We start from the raw sequence: 22,347 nt of genomic DNA on the forward strand, positions 1-22,347 counted from the left end.
TAAGATGGTACTTCCCACATTTTTTGTTTGCTAATATGGGTTTATCTCCACCACCAAATTCAGAATTGTCATGTAACTTGGTTGCTGATGTCACCATTGTCATGAGTAGAACACTACCTAAAGGTAATCAGAGGCATGATCTTGGTTGCAGATCCTTCAAGTGAAGTGTAAGCCTTTGCTTATCTGAGAAAAGATCCACTGGAGAAGGCTTTCTCATTTTTCTAGCGCAGCTGCATGCATTCTTGATCTAGGATATGTTTGTCTTAACAGCATGGTTCCCTTCAACACTATCAATAGTAAGGTTTATTTCTAACCCAGTCATCATTCTGTGGAATTAGATTTGAGAAGAAGCACATATATAACATGGGACACTGTAGCACCCTTTTATCAGCTGCACCTGAAATATTTAATTGTGATGTGATGGTACATGGAATAAGTTGTGAAAAAAGGTTGTGATAAGTTGTGATAAAACTAGTACTGACTGTCTCTATTAAAGCTGATTGTTCTCCTAATATCAGCAAATGGAACATTAGCAGCTAGAAGCTACTACTATCCAAAGAGCTCAGCAACAGGTTACAGAGATGAGCAGCAGGTACTTACTTCCAAAAAAAAAGATAAAAAGAATATAGATAGGATTTCGGTTCTTAGACACTGAAATATTCTTCAAGTTTTTGTCCACAACATTTACCATATGAAATGGTACCAAAGAAAATATTTTACTATCATGCTTCCTAAAGTTTTGCAAATTCCATCTTCAAATTAGCTCCTAGTTTAAAAATTCCTGCATAATTTCTTTGCCCTTGAGTAATGAGGAAGTACGGGAAGGGAAAAAAAATTAAAAACCTGTTTGATTGTCCAGCACAAGGCCTGAACTTGCTTTGAGGTGATGATAACTGAATCTTTAGTGCATTAACCCAAGAGAACTTTGCTCCTTGAGTTCCTTAGCTAAATAAGATTATTACATGATAATGATAGACACCCTTTGTAACAACGATATTTCTTGTAAATTCATTGTTTTTATTAACCAGTTAATTGATTTATAGAGTGTCTGTGCAGGTCACTTAAACTTTGAAAAAGTATTGAGCTGTTCTCCCAGGTGATTGAAATAGTCAAAATCATTTCATAATTTTCCAAATGTTTTAAGGGAGAGCTTTAAAGATTTTGAACTTTTGATAGAGCTATCATGTGAGTTATATAAAAAGGTGGGATTTTTCCCCAGAAAGTTACAGAAACAATGGACTGCACATGCGGCCAGCTGGATTGCTTCAGAGCACACAACAGAAGATAGAAGTTGCTGCTAACTGTGGTGTGTGTAAAGGTGCACTGAGGTCGGTTTACTGGGAACATGCTGCCTGCCTTTTTACAGCACCGTGATTAGCATGGGTCCACCTGCCTACAGTACACAACATAGACCATCCAGTGTAACAGGTAAATGTTATTAGCACGAAAAAAGGCTTCAGGAGGTAAGTAAGAATCTTCCAAAAGCTTTCACGCTGTAAACAGTAAAAAGAAGCCAGGTAGTGTTTTTAATATAGCACATCTTAACAAACAGCTGCAAGAAAATCTTAGTGGAAAGCTAAACCTTGCCTCATGGTGTCATTTCCCTGAGCACCGTGGGAAGAGGTGCTCTCTGGCGGACAGAAGAAAAAGCTGGCTTGCGAAATCTGCTATTTCTTCGGTGTACTAGATCCTAAAGTGATTTGAAGCTGAAAAGCAGAAAAGAGTGCGTTTTCTTCGTGCTAACCGGCTAGGACAGTGGATCTGAGAGAAGAAGGCTGACCCACTGGGCTGCGCGTTCAAAGCGCTCAAACGGAGACTTGTGGATCTGCTCATCTGGCTCCAATCTAAGCACGTACCGCCGGGTCCACGCTGGCCGTGCCCGCTGGGGCACCTCTGCTTTGGCTCTCGAGCACCGAAAGCTCAAAGCCACTTCTTTCCAACCCCCATGTGCCCGCAGCCGAGCCGACACGGTAGATACAGCCCACAGCCTGCTGTCAGCCCCTCAGCAGAACGGAGCAACCCTGCTGATCCCGAGCGGTGCTCAGTCAGGACATCGCTGTCTTCGCGCTGCAGGCTCCGCGGGAGCGGCAGGAAAGCTCCGCCTCCGGCCGTTCGGGAACAGCCTGATAAAGGCAGGTGCGGGCAAGCAGCAGGACCCTAGCTAGAAGCATCTGCCTATGCAGAGAGACCCTGACCCGTCCTTGGCCACCCCATGCAAAGCAGCACCTGAGCCAGCCGGTGCGGCCGTGCCGACGGTGGCGGGATAGGACCCTCTCTGCCTTCCTGCGCCCGTGTCCCGCGGTCCACAGTCTTCGGTCGCGTCTCTGCGAAGGGGCAAGGACCTCGCCCTCAAGGACCTCCGAAGAGGCGGGATTTCTCAGGGAAGGGGAAGCAGGATTTTGTTGTGTGGCTTGGAGATGAGGCAGCTATCTGGAGTGGGGTTCCTCCTGGGGCTGATGGCTCTCCCAGTGGCGCTGGGACAGAAAAGCTCGGGAAGCCCTATAAATAGCAACCAGTCTCAAAGCTTTGCCATTGTCTCTTTCAAATGGGATCACGTCAAGGACCCTTATGTCATTACACTCTGGATACTCGTGGCCAGCCTGGCCAAAATCGGTGAGTAGAGTTATATATTAGTGCATGTTCTTTCCCTTTCCCTTCCCCCTTTCCCTTCTCCCGCCCAACGTAAATGAAGAAAGCTTATTATAAGTCCACTGACCCATTTTCAGGGGGTTCACTGTACTCTGTCCTGATTTCATAATATTGCCCTATACAGTGCTCAGCAGTGTGATCATCTTCTGTCCCAATGGGTTACTTAGTTCGTTTTCAGTGCCCAGGACTGTGGTTGTGGCTTCCATACCTGACTCCTTGAAACCTTGCATTACTGTTGCTCCTGGGGAAAACTTCGGACAGCAATGAAACAGAAATTATTGCTTATACAATGCTTATTCCAATTTATGATATACTAATGTCTTGATTATGACTGGTTGCTATATTAGCTAGCACTATCAAAAATGGACCCTGTGAACTACACATATGAACTTAGTCTTCTCCACTTGCAGCACATTGCTGAACTACTGTAAGAGTGTGGCTTACAGAGAAAGGTGATGTGTATTATTAGACCTTCTGATGCAGCTGAAAAAATACAAGCTTTAGAGCACACAGAATTTTCTTCAAGAAATTGGAATCAGTGAAAAACAGGGACTTAGTCCAACTTCAGTGTAATGTAAATGCATTTATATGAATGCTCTAACTGTTATGTTCTGATCTGTGTAGCTTTTCTAAAATCAATTATTAATAATGCTGCTGAGTTATAAGAGTCACTGTTTAATTGGAATGTATTTATTATCTTGATGCTATAGTTTTCAGTCCATTTACATTTGGATCTAAAAACAGACCTCCAGTTTTGCTGACACTCAAACTGTCATTTTCAATTTTTAATAAATCACCTCTAAAATCAGTCTCAACTCAGAAGGTATGATCAGCTAAAAATCCTAATAATACTTTTCTGTACTTGTACCATTAATACTCATTTGGGATACCAGAATCACATTCCATGGATTTTTCCTGTCACAGAGAGAATGGAAGATCTAAAAAAGTGTGCTTAGGTATGTTCTGTCTAGAGGATAAACACAGAAAAGCTTAGGTGAAAAATGCTATCTCTAAATAAAATATTTTTTTTAAAAAGGAGGAAGTTATGTAGAAGTGATACTCTCAAGCATATTTCAGTGATACTTGCATCTTGGGTTTCACTTGCTTAACCATAGATATATAAATAAATATCTGTATTAATGTTGGACTACATCTTTCAAATAGTTTGTATTCAGATGGTTGCTGCATTACCTCGATTACATAAAAACATAGTTTTGTCTTAACTGACTTCTATTGGAGGGTTATATCAAGTAGAAAGCTGGGGAAACCACATGCAGGAAAGAACAGTGACAACACTGAGTCTCTACAAAATTGTGCTAACTAAATTAATATACAGGTGTCTTATTTGAATCTACTTCTTGAAATACTCTTCTAAAGAAGTATTTGCCCTTTGTGTTATTAAGGCTTTGCTATTTTGTACATGTGCCACAGTTGTATAGAGTAACATTATTGCTGCACAATCATATCAGTGCTGTCTTAGAAACCCTGTGAAGCTATCAGGACAGTTAGATTGTCGTATACTTAAATTTAAATGGCCTGGATTAAGATTAGCTTGGATTAAGATGAGCCAATCTACTGTGAAGTCCTCATCATAAACTCTTGATAAAACAGTTATTGCCCTTGGAGTTTAGGAGCTGAATGTTGCTGGTTCTGCACTTCTTTCACAGCTGCACAGAGCGTGTCACTTACACTAGTAGATAGTATCTATCAACTCCATCATTTTTCTTCCCCAAAGATGTCAAGCTTTGTTCTTTTCTCTCTTCACATTTGTAATTGCAGTCTTATACTACTCTGGACATTGTCTCTGAAGAAGCAACGGACAACTGCTGTATTCCACTTAGAAACAATGAATGCTCCTGCTTTCCCCACTGGTCAGAAATAAAATACAGAAAAGCAGAAATATATACTCACTGTTTATCAGCTTATTAATGAAGAAAGCATGAAGGTGTTCATATAAATCAATGAGAGGGGGAAGGGGAGGGGGGGAACCCAGTTTGTCAGCTTCTATCTGCCTTGGTATGTCTGTGGTTCTGGAAAGTAGATCAGAAATCTATCAGATTTTGAATGGCAAAAATCCTGTGCCAGTTCAAGGATATTTTATACAGTAAAAAATCAGTCAGAAAAGAACTGAGGAAGAAAATCTAGAACATCTGCCATTATATCTCTTGCTTTACTACCTAAAGGAGGCCAAAGGTAGAGTCAAAATGCTGGTGTGTCTTTTGCTGGGGAGACAGTGTTCCTATCCATGACAACTTGCTTCTCCATGGCTGCAGACTGGGAGAGCTATTTTACTGGTGGATGATAGGGTAATGCGTCAGCAAAGGGTGTTCTAGGAATTGCAATTGGTAGCTGGGGATGAAAGGTGTGTGAGAATATTTTGTCTTCTTCTGCATTAGAATAACTTTAGGGTTTTGTGGGGGTTTTGTTCAGGTTGGTTGGTTGGTTTGGTTTTGTTGTTTGTTTCTCATTTGGTTTGGGGTTGTTTTGTCTGTTTTTTGTTGTTGTTGCTGTTGTGGTTTTTTTTTTAAGTTTCAGTTTATGATGTATATGGCTTGTAGAAACATGCATATAATAGAAGATTCTTGTGGATTTTTTGGGACTTAATATTCATGTGTAAATTCAGAATGTAAAGTGGTGATGACAAGGCATTCAGCAATATGAACTATTGTATGTAAAATCTCAGAAGCATCACAAATACATGAAGAAGTGCCTAATGTTTTGGGGTTTGTGGGAACAAAGCTGCTTTTTTATTTTTGTGTGTGTGAAGAATACTCGCATCTCTTGAGCAAGTCTAAGTATTGCTGCAAATGAAACTGGATGAGTCTTTGTACAGTTTGCTTTCATACACTATATGAAATAAGTTAACATGTCTGTGTCTACTATGAAACTTCCAATGCATGTCAGTATACTGTTTTACATACTATAATGGATTTGACCTTCTTCATTTGAGATGTCCCAACTCTTCATTCTAAGGTACACAGTGTTCCACTTTGGCTAATGATCTTTATTTCCTCTATTGATAGGCTCTCTTATCACTTCAAGTGAGTATCCTTATAGGATAAGGCCAATAAACTACTTACATGTGTAAAGCTAAGCCAGAAAAACATCTTATCTAAATGAAGAAGGTACATGAGGTACAGCTGAGAACCCTCCCAGTGGGCTTCAGGAGACTACTTTCTGGCACCTCAGTTCTCCAGATGAAGAGAGCAATATCAATGGAAAAAAAACCTCAAACAAATACACACGTGTATATATAGTTACAGACTAGGGCACTGATAAAAAATGCAACATTTTTAAACAACACACTTGCAGAATAAAGTTCTGATTTAAGATTAAAGGCACATGCACATTCTCCAGCCCTGCACATGCTTTCTATGTTCATTTTATCATGTGTTCTTCTCCTTTCTATGTCTTTAAGAGGTCACATCTTGAAAATAACTTTTGAATAAACAGACATGTAGAAGACACAAACAGTAGCAGGGAAGCCTGATACAGGAAAAAAACCCAAACCAAACAACAAACCAAAACCAAAGAAGCAGGAGGGAGATCAGAAAACAACTTCGGAAACAAGTAGAAGGAAAGGAATATTCAGCTCAGGAGCTAAAAATGGGCAAGAGAAGAAATAGTTTAAACTCTGAATATTGTATACTTTTTTTTTTTCCTGAGGATATTTCCTGAGACCATGTCAATTTAAAAAAAAAAAAAACAAAACAAAACAAAAAAAAAACAAAACAAAACCCATGTACATTTTTTAGCTAGGCTGTATGCACTGCATGCTTCTATACTTGTTCATAATCCTAGGAGTCATAGAGAGATTGTATTTCTATTTTCATTGGAGGTTATGTTGCAAAACTGGTAAAATTCCTACTTGTGGTTTAAATCCTTTTGTGGATTTCTTCCTTCTTCAGATGGACAGTTAATTTTTGTCCCAAAATAAAATTTAAAAAAAAAAAAAAAACAGCAAAAAAAACCTTCAAAGCAGTCTTTCTGCTTTTAACCCCCTGAAATTGCTCGGTGTGGAACAGATAAGCAACTGTAAGAAAGAGTGGCAGAGTGACTAGGAACAGGAATGAGGAATAGTACGTAACCTTTTCATTATTTGCGATTCAAACTTCATGCCAGCGGTATTCGTTGGTATAGTTTATGCTGAGTCCAAGAATGCCACAAAAGCTTTTTTTCTTTTCTATTTTTTTCTTTACATCTAAAGGCTTTTATATTAGAAATTTGAAAGTGGGAGTGAAATTTGAATCCAGGACAGCTGGTAAATCTCCCTTTTCTCTTCAGAAATGTCACAATACTTTGCAGGAGGGGGAAGAAGTGATTCAATAACAAGGAAGAAGCATTTAGGAGAAGGATGGCCTAGTGATATCTCAAAGATACTGTGTCAGATGGACTTACGAGTCCATCAGCTCCTGAGACCCCAGGAGGACAAGAGAATTGGGGTGTAAAACACTCTATCTCTAAGTTTACAGAGATATGGGTTCCTGCAAATGCTCTACTTTGTGCCTGTTCAGGCCCCTTCATACTGTCTTAGAGCACTCTGAGAAAAGAGTTCTTCAGAGAAATCTGTTAACACAATTGCTGTTGAGAATTTTAAGCATGCTAGGGATGGGCTAGAGAAGGACTGTGAAATGCAGGTCTAGCAACCCATCCAATTTGGACTCCTGGGGCAATATTTTCTTTGAAGAAATCAATACCCCACCCTCCAAAGCAAACTGTCAAAACAAAAGCCTATTTGAATCCCAAGTTTCTCCTCCTGGCATTTTAGCACTAGTCATGTCAGTTACTTAGAGAAAGTGATTTACTGTATTGTTTTAATAAAAAGGGGGCAAAAAGCGAGAATAGATCTTCAGGAAATAACAACTTTAAGCAGAAATGTTGGAGGATGCTTAGCAGAAGTTTATTGGAAGTACTTAACTGAAAATGGAGTCAGAGACTCAAATGGTGAGGACGCCACCAGGCCCTGCAAAGCTTAAACTACCAGCTTTGCCATGATTGTAGTGCTTGTTAAAAGCTGCTTTAATTAGCAGGTGATAATATGAAAAAGAACTTTGCATTGTGACTAGGAAGTCTGGACTTGGTTATCTTCCCCATATCCTCCTAAACAAGATAACAAGAAAAAAAATATTTTTGTTGTGAACTTAGTAGAAGCTGGAACAGGTTGACATAGTTACAATAGAGGCATGTGCATTTCCTTCATGAATGTAGTGTTTTATCATCTATCTTAAAAAAATATATTGGGAATGCTATAAATCTGTGTTGGCAACCATGTTGTATAACCGGGGTGTCTTCATTTTAGTAAGACCCTGTATTTCCTCTTGCAAAGTACTTTTTATAATACCTGTGAGCTAGGAATGTTTAGTACTATAAAAATCTCTGCCTTCCTAGGAATTACCTTTTGTATGCAACATTGTAGGGAGCTGAAAAGAACGTGTCCAACATAGAATAATAGCTTTGCTTTTACAGTCCTAGGAACAACTGCATAACCCATATCTTTCTTAAATGGATGCGTATTTCCACATTTCATTGCCATTTTACTCTTGCAACCTTACTTATTCTTTTCCTGTCCTTCCTGCCCCCTTGAAACACACATTTATCTTCTTCCCCCTCCCCCTCCAGGTCTTGCAAGTCTCAAGTCTTAATTATTTAGAGTAGGGAAGAAGATATCAGGACAGTATAATTTGACAAGATTCAGATTACATCCCCTGACGAATAGCAAATGTACAATGGCAACTTGTGTGAATTACATAAGAAAACAATGGCATGTTGAGAATGGCCCTGAATTGAATACAGTTCAGGCATGCATACCTAAGAAAGGATCTCTGCCATCAATTACTTTCAGGCACCTGTGTGCAAAGTGCTTGGTGTTCCCTGTAGAACAATGGAATCCTTTTAATACTGCAGTCTTAGGACTGTTGAAACCATTGATTTACTGTCTTCAGAGCTAAAGCCACTTATTACTAAGAGTGATCTACAAACCCTCCAAGTGACTGTAAATATCCTGTGGTAATGCAGCAGACCACAGGTCTACAAGTAGTAAGTGCAAGCAGCAAATCCTTTCAGGTGTACACAGGCTCTCCAAGCGAAAGGCTTTGTGAGGTCCTCTGTTTTTGTGGAGCTTTGTGTGTTAGAGATGTTTAGCAGGGACGCTGGTACGAGAAATTACTTTGACCTGGCAGTAAGAAAGTTGCTTTTCCAGTTGTTTTGACTCATACCTCCAGAAGTTTATCAAAAGTCAGTGAGTTTCACCACCATTTTGGTTAAACAAATGTTTTGAATTCAAATACAAAACTTCTTTTCCCCATACTTACCATGTTCTAATTGTTCTGAAGTAATGGGGTAATGGATTACTGAGGTTTACTGTACCTTCTGTATGGCTCGTTCTATTCCAAGATGATGTGTTGAGTCTGAAGGCATAGAAGAGTATTTCTAATCTTTTTGCTTTTTCAGGGAATTCTCTCTGATTTTTCTCATCTTTCTGCATTAGTTTACTGCAGAAAAACTTTGTCCTGAACAATTAGGGGCTCTAATTATTCTTCAACTTGTTAATAAGTGGCACCCATTTAAAATTATAGACCATTAAAACAGTCTCTGCAGTAAACTGCAGAGCGTGGCCTGTTGACTGTGTTCTAATATTTTGATTTCTTTTGTAAAACAGCTTACAGAGTATTTACCCCTATGGCAGGAGTTACTTGATACCCAATTGGCTGTTAAGCACTGTAAAGTCATAGATACTGAAACTACTGGCTGACAAGGAAGAGCCAACCGAGATGGAATACAAGACCTAAAGTGGAAACACTTTTAATTAAGGGACAAATATTTAATGTTTATTCATGGGAGAAGAAAATTGAAAGATATTCTGAAAGGCCTTTGCAAAAGCAGGGTTTTGAAGTAGATATGGACAGTTTTCTCCTTACTCAGTAACTGAAAGTAGAAATCTGAACTCATTAATGTGTGCCTAGATGAGTTTTGCTTTTATCTTTTGAAAGAAAAAATGCTTCAGCCTCTTGTCAATCCCAAATGTTAAAATAGCAGTAGTTACACAACAAGAAGGAAAATTAGTAGATTGTATACCAGTTTTCAGAAACATTTAGTTATTATCATTTATTTGCTTCGACTGCAGTTCCTTGAAAGTGGAAAGTAGAAGCCTTATGGATCCATTCACTTCCAAAAGTTGGGCTTTGAGGAAAATATTAGACATTCAAAAACCTTTCTAGGTCTTGAGCCAGTAAGTTTTCATAATGAAAATCTCCCAGGTGCAAAAAGATTGCAAACTGATGGAGGGAGTTGTCTAAATACAAGACTGATTTTCTGTTAACTATTTTGCCATAGTTAAAACTTTCTATCTCATTTATTAAAATGAATATTTTTACATTGGTTTGGTGGTATAATAGTATTCCAGGAACTAGATGACATAGATTGTTTGCTTTATGTTACTGTAAGTATCAGTACTAACAGTTGTACTGGAGGTACGTTGTTATGTGATTATATAATAAAACTAAATATAGTTGTAGTATGGAGTTCTTACAATGCTCCCACTCCAGAGAAATAGCAGTACTGATGTCTATCAGGATGTAGATTTTTCAGGCCTTGACAGCTTAGACATATATTTAACAAATTCATTTGATAAATGTTATTTAGTGGTTTAAGTGCAGTATTCATGCCACAGTGAATAAACAGTGTTTGAATGCTTGCTGTTCTGTTCTAATGCGTAGTATATAGCTTGAACTACTATGGGATTTGGGTTGAATTCAGTTGCTAGATTTTCCACTGAAATAACTCTGCTCCTTGGCTATTCCATCCTACTTAATTCTGGTGATGTCTTTGGGATGGTAGTGAACTGGGAAAAGTAATCTTTCAGATTGGATCAGTCAGTGATAAGTGGCTGTGTTTAAGGCTTAAGTCAGTGATACAGTGTTCCTGTGATGTAACTGTCTCTGAAGCTGATGACTAGGGGGAAAGAACACAGGAGAGCATGCATAGTGTCCTGTAACACAGGCAACAGTTTGGAATTTTGCTGGACATGGGATCTCCTATAGAGTTCACAGAATCATAGAACACAGAATGGTTGAGATTGGAAGGGTCCTCTGAAGATCATCAGGTGCTAAACCAGAGCAATCTACAGCTGGTTGCCCAGGATCATGTCCAGACAGCTTTTGAATATCTCCAAGGATGGAGACTCCACAATCCTTCGAGGCAACTTGTGCCAATGCTCTCCACCTTCACAGTGAAAAAGTGTTTCTTGATGTTCACAGAATCCCAAGGGTTGGAAGGGACCTCAAAAGATCATCTACTCAAACTGCCCTGCAAGAGCAGGGTAACCTAGAGTACATCACACAGGAACTTGTCCAGGTGGGCCTTGAATATCTCCAAAGTAGGAGACTCCACAACCCCCCTGGGCAACCTGTTCCAGTGATCTGTCACTCTCACAGTAAAGAAATTTTTCCTGATGTTCACATGGAACCTCCTATGCTCCAGTTTACACCCATTGCCCCTTGTCCTGTCACTGGACATCACTGAAAAAAACCTAGCTCCATCATCCTGACACTCACCCTTTACATATTTGTAAACATTGATGAGGTCACCTCTCAGTCTCCTCCAAGCTAAAGAGACCCAGCTCCCTCAGTCTTTCCTCATAAGGGAGATGTTCCACTCCCTTAATCATCTTTGTGGCTCTGCGCTGGGCTCTTTCAAGCAATTCCCTGTCCTTCTTGAACTGAGGGGCCCAGAATTGGACACAATATTCCAGATGCGGCCTCACCAAGGCAGAGTAGATGGGGAGGAGAACCTCTCTTGACCTACTAACCACACCCTTTCAAATGCACCCTAGGATGCCATTGGCCTTCTTGGCCACAAGAGCACATTGCTGGATCATGGTCATCCTCCTATCCTCCAGGACCCCCACGTCCCTTTCCCCTTCACTACTGTCCAGCAGGTCAGCCCCCAACCTGTACTGGTACATGGGGTTGTTCTTCCCCAGATGCAAGACTCTACACTTGCCCTTGTTGAATTTCATCAAGTTTCTCCCCGCCCCACTCTCCAGCGTGTCCAGGTCTCGCTGAATGGCAACACAGCCTTCTGATGTGTCAGCCACTCCTCCCAGTTTAGTATCATCAGTGAACTTGCTGAGGGTACACTCAGTTCCCTCATCCAGGTCGTTGATGAAAATATTAAACAGCACCAGTCCCAGCACCGACCCCTGAGGGACTCCACTAGTCACAGACCTCCAGCTAGATTCTGCCCCATTGACCACAACTCTCTGCCTTCTTCCTTTCAACCGGTTCTTGATCCACCTCACTACCTGATCATCAAGCCCACACTTCCTTAGCTTATCTATGAGGATGCTGTGGGAGACAGTATCAAATGCCTTACTGAAATCAAGAAAAAACACATCTACCGCTCTACCATCATCCAGCCACCTAGTTACTGCCTCATAGAAGGCTATAAGGCTGGTCAAACATGACTTCCCCTTGGTAAAACCATGTTGGCTGCTCTGAATAACCCTCTCATCCTTGATATGCCTAGAGATGGTGTCAAGAATAAGTTGTTCCATCACCTTTCCAGGGATGGAGGTAAGGCTGACCGGTCTATAATTACCCAGGTCCTCCTTCTTGCCCTTCTTATAGACTGGCATGACATTTGTCATCTTCCAATCCTCAGGCACCTCTCCTGTTTCCCACAGCTTACCAAAGATGATGGAAAGTGGCCCAGCAATGACCTCTGCCAGAACTTCCTGCTTTTCAGTTTGTGGCCACTGCCTCTTGTCCTGTTACTGTTGTGCATCACAGAAAAGAACCTGTCTCTGTCACCTTTGCATATTCCCATCAGGTGTTTACATAAGTGGATGAAATTCTCTCCACCCCCCCCCCGAGCCTTCTCTTCTGCAGGTTAAACAGCCTCAGCTCTTTCAGCCTTTTCTTGTATGTGAGATGCTCCAATCCCCCAATTATTTTCCTGGACCTTTGTTGGACTCTGTCCAGTATGTCCATGTCTCTCTGGTATTGAGGAGCCCAGAACTCAATGCAGACCTTGCCAGTGCTGAATAGAGGGGAAGGAGCACCTACCTTAGCCTGCTTGGCAATACTTCGCCTATTGCAGCTCAGGATACCAGTAGCCACCTTTGCTACAAGGGCACATCACTGGCTATGTATACTGGGTGGTTACTGGGACCCCTAAGACCTTTTCTGCCAACCACCTTTCCTGCTGGGTGCCCCCCACCCCCAGCATATCCCTGGTGCATGGGGTTATTCCTTGCTAAACTCCCTGATGTTCCTGTCAGCCCATTTCTCCAACCTTTTGGGGTTCCTCTGGTTAGCAGCACAACCCTCTGGCCTATCAGCCACTCATCCCAACTTTGCACTATCAGCAAACTTGCTGAGGGTACGCTCTGCCCCATCATTCAGATAATCAATGAAGATGCTGAACAGGCCTAGACCCAGTACTGACCTCTGGGGTAGACCACTAGTTACAAGTTTCCAATTTGATTTTGCATCACTGATCACTACCCTCAGGGACCAGCCATTCAGAGTTTTCAATCCACCTCACTGCCTACTCATCCACCCCTACAGAAACAGCCTTGGGGACTATGAAGTTCTTATGGGAAACATTGTCAAAGGCCTTACTGAAGGCTCAGCACTAGCCATTTTTCTGTCCTCATCTACCAGGCCTGTCATTTAACAGTGCAAGTTAACCAGGTGGGTCAAGCATGACTTCTCTTTGTGGAGCCATGCTGACTACTCCAGAAGAATTTCTTGTCCTTGATGTGCCTGGAAATTTTTTCCAGAATTAGTTGTTCTATCAATTAGACAGGCAGATCCTGGTGTTTGGATTAGCAGTGTTCATACGTGGATGGACCTTTACCCAGGTCCATCCACCTGGTCAAAGAAAGCAACATTTCTCCATGCAGTTTTGATGGAATCAGTATACTTTGATTAGCTGGAGCAAAATTGCATACTAAGATACAGGGGAGAGGGGAATATATGGTGGCCATATGAATCCTAGAATGGTTTGGGTTGGAAGAGACCTTAAAATTCATCTAGTTCCAACCCCTGCCATGAGCAGGGACACCTTCCCACCTTCCACTGGACCAGGTTGCTCCAAGCCCCATTCAGATTGGCCTTGAACTCTTCCAGGGATGGATCATTCACAGCTTCTCTGGGCAACTTATGCCAGTGCATCACCACCCTCATATTGAAGATTTTTTCTTAATGTCTAATCTGAACCTACCCCTCTTTCAGTTTAAAGCCATTCCCCCTTGTTCTATCGCTACATGCCCTTGTAAGAAGTTCCTCTTGTACCTTGGGTTCCCTATTTCTAATTTTTTTTCTCTCAAGAACACGGCCTGCTGTGATCTTAAAAAAAGAATCCCCAAACAAAACAAAAAGATAAAAACCCAAACCAACCAAGCAAAAACCCCCACTGAGTTATCATTACAGTTCTTTACTACAAGAAGCACCAAGAAATTTCTTAGACCATGACAGTTATGGCTGTGGTGGTATCCTATTGCTTCCTTATATGATTCTCATTTGTCTCCTATTTTAATTTAACTTCACGAAGACCGTACAAGCTGGGTAGGACAACATTTTGACTATTGAACTGGTATTTTGTCAAGGTACATAATTGAAGTGTAAATGAAGATATTTTGAGCTCAGTTATCTGTTTAGATTAGTTGCCATGGAAGATCATTAGTGGAGGAAAGTGCATTCTCTTTCTGAGGAGAAATATTGCATAAACACTGTGATTATTTTCATGTTTCTTTAACATTTCCTACCATAGACGTCATGTGGAAAAGAAATTATATCTTTATAGACAGTCAGTGAATTAGAGTGCACAATCTTTCTAGTGTAACAAGCTGAGTCAGACAGTCTACATTAAAAAAAAAATAAATTTCTTGTAGATCAATGCACAGATCAATAACAAAAAAAGTAGGATAGAAAGTACTATCAGAAAGGGCAGTATAGAAGCTACAGATGAGACTGCATAAAATGATGCCATTAGATTGTGAAGGAAAAATAAAAAGAGCACAAAATATTTACATATTTTTCATTGTGTCTGAATAAAATTATTAAATCCTTAATTTGTTGGCTTTTTATCATAAAGAAGATGAACATTTGACTAGCATATGAGGTTTTCTGTTAACATACCTTCTATTCATTGAAAGCATTTTGTCATAAAATATTGTCTGACAGGTTCTATCATTGCATCCATTATTCAGAATCTCTTATAATGAATTAGCAAGATAAGATTTTTTTAGACTTTGCTCTGTAAAACTTCAAGAGGATAGCTTTTTTCCTTGGGCAATCTGTCCTCAGGAAGACTCATCCAGTGGTTCTATGTTTTGTTCTGTGCAGTACAGTGTATCCTAGAGGATGTTAACTTTTAGAGGTGTAAAAAGAACAGGCACAGAAAGGCTTAGTTTTATTTCCACTAAGGCGGCATTTCCTAGACAAGGTCAGTAATCAGCATCACTTTGTTCTCTTCGATGTTATGCTAAGTATTTCTTCAAAACAGAGAGCCACCTTTCTATCTGCTCCAAACAATCCTATAAGTCTTCATTTTATCTGTACAGGATTATACCTAACAGTTTTTTTTTAAAAACGGGATAGTGCAGCTATCCACAGTTACAGAGTTTTCTGGTTTAGTACTTGCCTTCTTTTTATTTTTTTTTATTTCTGTGCTCCACAATACCATGCCACAAAGTCTTAATGATTCAAGATAAGAACAAAAGATAGGTTGTAAAACAGGGAAGGTGATAGTTCAATCAGGCCAGTTATATAAGTTGCTGTGTAGCACCCCTAACAGAGCCTGAAACGTGTTTCCTGTAGTGCTGAAAACTTACACTGCTACACAGTAAGTGTCTGGAAATAGAAGACTGGTTTATGGTTACTTTCTTCTTAGTAATATTTAGAAAAAATGTGTGCACTCTTTCAAAATTTTTATTAGAAATAAAAAACAGAGCAAGTTGGGAAAATACACATTTTTCTTTCTTATTTCACAGTGTGATAGATATGACATTGAAGTCGGTGAAAGAGAAATGCTTTGTAATTCGCTTTCACCCTCTTCGCCTCTCAAGTTAATTCAATTTTCAGATATTCTCTGATCCAAGGATGAGGTTATTACACTTCACATGAGTCTATAAAAAGGGTTGTCACAGTTCTCACAGACTTAAAGGGAGCAGCAATTCCTTAGTACATAATATAGTCATTTTATTTCCAGTCTGATGTTCCCTAACATTTCAGTAAATGGAAGTACGTCTTGTTTTCCTGTCTTGAATACTGGTCCTGAAGAAAATGGTAGTAACTGAAAAGCTAAAGCTTTTTGCTTTGAGACAAAATTATTCTTTTTGAGCACTCAATAAAGCATCTTAATTCTTCAGCCTTTCCTAAGGTATAGAACATAACTTTCAAGCCATGTTCACTTGCATAATGCTGTTTGGTGTTTGAAAGTATGAGGATGTTAAAACAGCAGCAGGAAGTATGAAGTTTCCTTCTGTTTATTGTGATTTAGAAGTAAAGATTAAAACCAGTCCAAAATAAATCTGCCACTGTAGGTGGAAACTCAGCTTGTGTATAAATACTGAAGCTCTTATGTCAGGAAAGACCTACGCAAAAGTAAGGATGACTGGTCTATAGCTGTATTTCCTCTTACTGCCTGGTATAGTGTGTGATCTTTATCACATGATGGAGGATCCCAATGTGTTAGTAGTCAGTAAAATCTTGCCTGTATTGCCCTCATATGATAAAGGCTTTATGATTAAAGTCAAGCGAAATAGTACTACAGTCAACAGAAGTGTTTGTGCTGTTGCGCCTAAAATACAATATCTGTACCTGGAGTTGAAAGAAGCCTGGTAAGGAGTCCATACTTTGGGAACAGTTTATCAGTTACAAATATGATGGAAGTAAAGATAAATAATCAAGCAGATTCAGATGCTGACAAACAAAACAGTCATAGCTGAAATGAAAATAGAAAAATAAATCCTGTATTTTATTTTAATATCCTAAGTATATTACTTAGATGGTAGTGAATGTGGCAGGAAGTGGAAAATCCATAATCTCTTTTTAAACTTCCTATCAGGAGTAAATTTCGGTAGAGGAGTTCAAGAGATTAATGGGAAAAAAAATAGTATTAGCAGAAAACTATTAAGTTTGGCTGTTCACAACACTTTGTTTTCAAACAAAAATGGGATTAATTTACCTGTATTTTTTACTTTATAGTTGGTATAAAGGAGTGTCAGTTCAGCTACGTCTTTCTGTGTGGTTGATGCTCTTCCATACCAGCAGTCTTTTTCCAGAACCTATCCTGGCATTTACATGTATTTGAAAATGTTACATTAATTCTTTCAGAACTAAAGCCAACACTGGACAGCCTTTACTGGACACGAGCAGGCAGTGTGTGCTCACAGCCCAGAAAGCCAACTGTATCCTGGGCTGCATCAAAAGCTTGACCGGCAGGTTGAGGGAGGTGATCGTGCCCCCATATCCTGCTCTCATGAGACCCCACTTGGAGTACTGCATTCAGATATGGGGCCCCCAACATAAGAAAGGCTGAGAGAGTTGGGGTTGTTCAGCCTGAAGAAGAGAGGGCTCTGGGAAGACCTTATTGTGGCCTTTCAATAATTAAAGGGGAATTAAAGAAAGATGGTGGCAGACTTTTTAGTAGGACCTGTTGTGATAGGAAAATGGTAATAGTTTTAAACTAAAGGAAGGTAGATTTAGGCTAGATATAAGAAAGACATTTTTTACAATGAGAGTAGGAAGGCACTGGCACAATTTGCCCAGAGAGGTGGTAGATGTCTTATCTCTGGAAATATTCAGTGTCAGGTTGGACAGGGCTCTGTGCAGCCTGATCTGGTTGAATGTCCCTAGTTGCGGTGGGTGGACTAGATGACCAAAATAAGGCTCTGGCAAAATTTTGAAGCCTGGGAGGCAGAACAGTAGCATTCCCTTTCAGTAGCAGCTAGCCAGGTATGTTTTCTCAGCTTCTCTCAAATTAAGCTTGTTTTCAGTTTTAAGCAAGAGCTACTTGACATTTGTGATTTTACTTTTTTTTGTCTGTGGGCATCACTGCTAAATTTGTGTGCCTTAATACTAATTTAATTTACTGCTGCCATCAGAATATTTCCACTGTAATACCATGCTACGCCAAGTGTACTAATTAAAATCTTGCCAGGGTGGAATATAGGGAGCAGGAAGCAAGGCAGTCTACCAAGGAAAGTGCTTTCCTACCCCATGACTTGGAGCAGCCTTCATAGCTATTCCCCCTAACCCTTAGGCATTAGTTATGTCCTTCATGCCCTTCCTAACAGGCAGCAATCCTTACCATGCCCTGCAAGAAGCAGTACCAGGGAAGAACAGGAAGTCCTTATGGAATTTTTCAGAGTTTCAACCTACTGTTGGGATCATAAAATTATTTCTTACACATCTTCTTTTTCTTCTTTGTATAGTGAACCTGAAACAAGGAGAAGAACTGTTTCTTGTTTGTGTTCAGGCTTTGGTAATTCTCTATACAATTTGTCATGACACCAGAACAACTGTTCCCATATATTACCGGTAACCCATTTCTTTGCAGTGTTTTGTCCATATGAGCAGTAGCCAAAATATTCCCAAAGGGAGACCTTCATTTTAATTCATTTATCATACTAAAATAAAGGTCATAAGGAAAAAAAATCTAAAATTCATAATGTAAAATGAGTTAGCTCAGCTTTTTTTGTCATTTCTTTGTTTAACTCAGTTCTCCCCATGTTTAAAAATATATTAAAAAAAAAAGCTTTCACTATTTGTCAATAAATTTCAGTGAATTTTTTAAGATAACTTAAAAGCTGGAGCAGATTCAATGTGTACCACTAGTAGTAAGTAAATCCTTCTGTTCATGCTCTAAAATGCCTTTTTATTTAATTTGCAAAATCAGCTGGACTTTTAGACCTCTAGCAATCATTTTAGTCAAAACTACCTTACTGATCAGAAAATTACAGCTAATTCTGCTTATAGTTATTGCCAACCCTTTAACATTTAATTGGAAGAGGCTGTGACAGAAATATTGTATTTTTATTCTTTTGTATACAGAGTAGCTCTAGAATGTAAGACCCTTCAACTGTAATTCTTTATATTTCCATTCAGTATGTAATACCATCCACTGACAGCTTCTAAACACAGAAAACTCATAGTAACCCTTAATTCAGGAATTATGGAATATTAACTTGAGCAAGAAAACCGTCTTTCAAACTTAACTTTAACACATTTGCATAGGAAATTAAGCAGTTTTATGAGACTTTTGCTGTCCTGTTTTATATCCTCTGCTATACTTCAAGGTGTTTCTAATGTGTACTTTGCTCTCATTTTGAAATATTATTTTTGACTGTTCCCGTTTTTCTTTCAGTGCCATTCAGTTCCATAAGGGCCAAATGCTACCACACTTACACTGCAGTGGGACTGCTCCTTCAAACAAGAGCTGTTTGGCATAATTATGATAAAACCTGATTGCTTATACTTCATTATGCTCTAAGTGCTTATAGAAGTAATAGTTGCTTACTCACACACTTCTTTGAATTTGGCTTGGGGCTATCTTTTTATGTTATAACCTATCAACTGGAAACCTTGACCTGTATGTTGGTTGCATTTTTAATTACTAACATATTTTGTTAATTGTTCACCTACAAAGAACAGCAACCTAAAATCTCCTGTTTAATGAGCTCATTACAATGCTGTACACTCCTTAAATGGTGGTCATTACATATGTGACAAATAAAGAAAACTTTCTTGAGCTGGAGAAAACCAAACTCAAACCAGTTCATCTAAACAAGTTACATATGAAGGACTTTGGGCTTTGCTTAGGAAAAAAAATGTCCAAGATTAAGTATGAATAGTATTAACAGTCATGTTCATATATTTTAAGACAGTATTCAAGGACCTATAAAAAAACTTCTTGTTACACAATACACTTACATTATTTCTCTGATTTTCTTCAGATATAAAATAGCTCTGAGACATAAAATATTTCTGTGTGGGTTTTGGGTTTTCTGGTGGTTTTATTTTTTTTGGTTTCGGTCGTGTGTGTGTCCGTTCCGTCATGTCGTCGTCGTCGTCCCCCCCCCCCCCAGTAATTCTTTGTATTTTTGCTAGATTTGGTAAAAGCATAAGGAATTAATTAACAAAATAAGTTAAAATCTAAGTAGTAGTGTTTAGAATAAATCAGTAAAGGCTTTTTCTTTAAGGGTTTTGTACTACTTGTACATAAGCAATTCAAAATGGCAAAATCAATTCATAAGACTTGCAGAATATTGTTGTCACAAGGTCCACAGAACAGTATCTAGAGGACCATAAAATATGCTAGCAGTCTCTTGATCAGAAAAAAAAATGGAGCACACTTTGTTGATAAAGATTAGAAAGGGAATAATGATCAGCTTCAGCCATGTTGTGTCTGCTCAAACATTTCCTGGGCAGACTAGAAAGGCAGCTCCCTTAGACTTTGAATCCTTGCTTCAACAAAACCACTCTTGGAACATAATGGACTGTTTGGGTTGGTTTTGTTTTTTTGCCCCTTGATTTAGGCCAAAATTCATCTATTAGTCTCTAGCTATGCCCTGAAGGCTGCTGGTGTGTCTTCACATAGGCTTAGCTGGAGCAAAAATCTCCCCAGAAGAGGATCATTAAATGTGGTGGTGTGATAATGGAGGGCCTGGCTGCACAACTAAATAGGTCTTCTAGTTCTTATGGTGATAATTAAAATTCCTAGAGCCCTATGCAGGCAACATAAGCAACTGTAATTAGTTGGAAGGTATGCCTACAGCTATGCAGGCAAGAAATGCTGTGTTTGGTAATGTAGCAAGGGTAGAAAACTAATGTAGTCAAGTCATGAAGGAGATCTTACAAAAGAGATCCAGTACGACTGAGGTCAGTGCACAGGGATGCGAAACTGGCATGTCATGAAAATAACGAGTTACAAGGATAGAACAGAAAATGAAAGACACATGAATATGGAGAAATGAAGTATAGCAAGTGCAAGAACTTTATTAGAGAACTAGTAGATTGGTAGGACTAATGAGAAGTAAAGGGAGCCATAACAGAGCATAAGGAAAATATACGTATGGGAAACTTCATTATATAGGAAATGGTGTCAAAAATCTTCTCTTAGTAGAAGAGTGGAGTAAGTAGAAAGTGGACTTGAGAGAAGAATGTGTTCTTGAACAAATGCATGAAATAGGTAGCAAGTAATACCAAATACTTAAGGACAAGTAGCAAAAACTTGGAGCAACTTGGTTGCTCCAAGCAGCATCCAACCTGGTCTTGAACACTGCCAGGGATGGGGCAGCCACAGCTTCTCTGGGCAAGGACGTCTGCCAGGACCTCACCACCCTCACAAGGATGATTTTTTTTCCTAATGTCTAATCTAAACCTTCTCTCTGCCAATTTACAGCCATTCTGCTTTGTTCAGTCACTGCATGCTCTTATAAAAAGTCCCTCTCCTGATTTCTTGTACAAGTACCCCCTTTAGGAACTGGAAGACTGTTATAAGGTCTCCCGAGAGCGTTCTCTTCTCCAGGCTAATCAAACCTTGCATAAGCATAAAGAAAGCTGTCCATCAAATGGAAGGCAAGGTGACTGAAGAGTGGAAGAGACCTGCCGTTCCTAAAACAATAAAATAATATGTATATACAGATAAGTTAAACACTAATGGTCATTACTGTTAAGTAATCTTCCAATCAAATGCAACAGTGAAGTTTTCTAAGGAGTTTGTAATGTCAGTTGTTTAAGGAACATTCACTATTAGTCTTGAATAGGTGATGTGCAGAATGAAACTTACATACGTTGTCTTTGTACCATGAGAGGACCACAGCAAACACTAATGACAGTCAATAAAGATCAGCAAGTGATTATGAGACTGTTAGTAAACCGAGAGTGAGCAGTTATTTTGAAACAGTTCAGCTTCTTGCAACAAAAAAAACCAAAACAATATACAGGGGAAGAAAAGGAAATACACAGTTCTCTGCCCCCACATTTACACATAGTTCCTACACTATGAATATTACAACCTCTGCCCAGGGACTTGTATAGGCTATATCAAGCATTTCTACAGCACTGCTGCTTTCTTGATATGGCAGATGCAGCTGGTTAGTCTGAGCTATATTGCACTAACTAGCTGCAAGTAATGTGTGGAGATAGAGAGGAAGAGTGTGACCAGTGATGCATCCCTTTTAGGGATGGTGGAAGGAAAATAATCCCTTCTTGAAAATCTATGCTCCATATTATAGACAGTGTGGCCATTCCTTAGTCAGGTAGACCAACGTATTAGGAATACACCAGGACTTCTCAAAGGCTTTTGGTCTGTACTCCTGCCCAGCTACTACTGAGAATAACTGCAGAAAGGATAGAACTAAACAGTTTTTGCATAGAATTCACCTTCTAAGTGCTAAGGAGAACATAAATAGGTAGATAAGAAACACAGATTTCATGTCTGCCAGTCAGAGGCCAACTGTTGGAAGATGTTTAGAAGAAAGCTTTCCTTTTGGGCAGAGTATTCTTGGAAATTAATTCCACACATCCTCTACTTAAGTAGCTGCCATGTTGTGCCTTCACAGGAACCTGATTATATACTGCCTTGGAGATACTATTATTTACATCTATGTAAAAACCATGATGAAATTTGTAGCATTTTGCTCTCACTTTAGTCAATGGCAAGGGTTCTCACCAGTTACAGAGAATC

At 39.5% G+C, this 22,347-nt stretch overlaps 1 protein-coding gene across 3 annotated transcripts in view; it reads left to right on the forward strand.

The window, feature by feature from the left end:
• The first annotated feature begins 1,856 nt into the window (after positions 1 to 1,856).
• The window catches only part of SLC9A3 (solute carrier family 9 member A3), a 52,292-nt gene continuing 31,801 nt past the window's right edge, over positions 1,857 to 22,347 (forward strand). For all 3 annotated transcript variants that reach the window (XM_062618132.1, XM_062618133.1, XM_062618135.1), the window contains exon 1: positions 1,857 to 2,613. In XM_062618132.1, coding sequence (XP_062474116.1) covers positions 2,418 to 2,613 — 196 coding nt within the window. In that variant the 5' untranslated portion in view covers positions 1,857 to 2,417. The remainder of the gene's footprint in view (positions 2,614 to 22,347) is intronic.

This window comes from Pezoporus occidentalis, unplaced genomic scaffold (genome assembly GCF_034315485.1).
Source record: "Pezoporus occidentalis ecotype Australia unplaced genomic scaffold, CSIRO_AGI_Poc_V1 ctg2, whole genome shotgun sequence".
In the NCBI taxonomy this organism is placed as follows: Eukaryota; Metazoa; Chordata; class Aves; order Psittaciformes; family Psittacidae; genus Pezoporus; species Pezoporus occidentalis.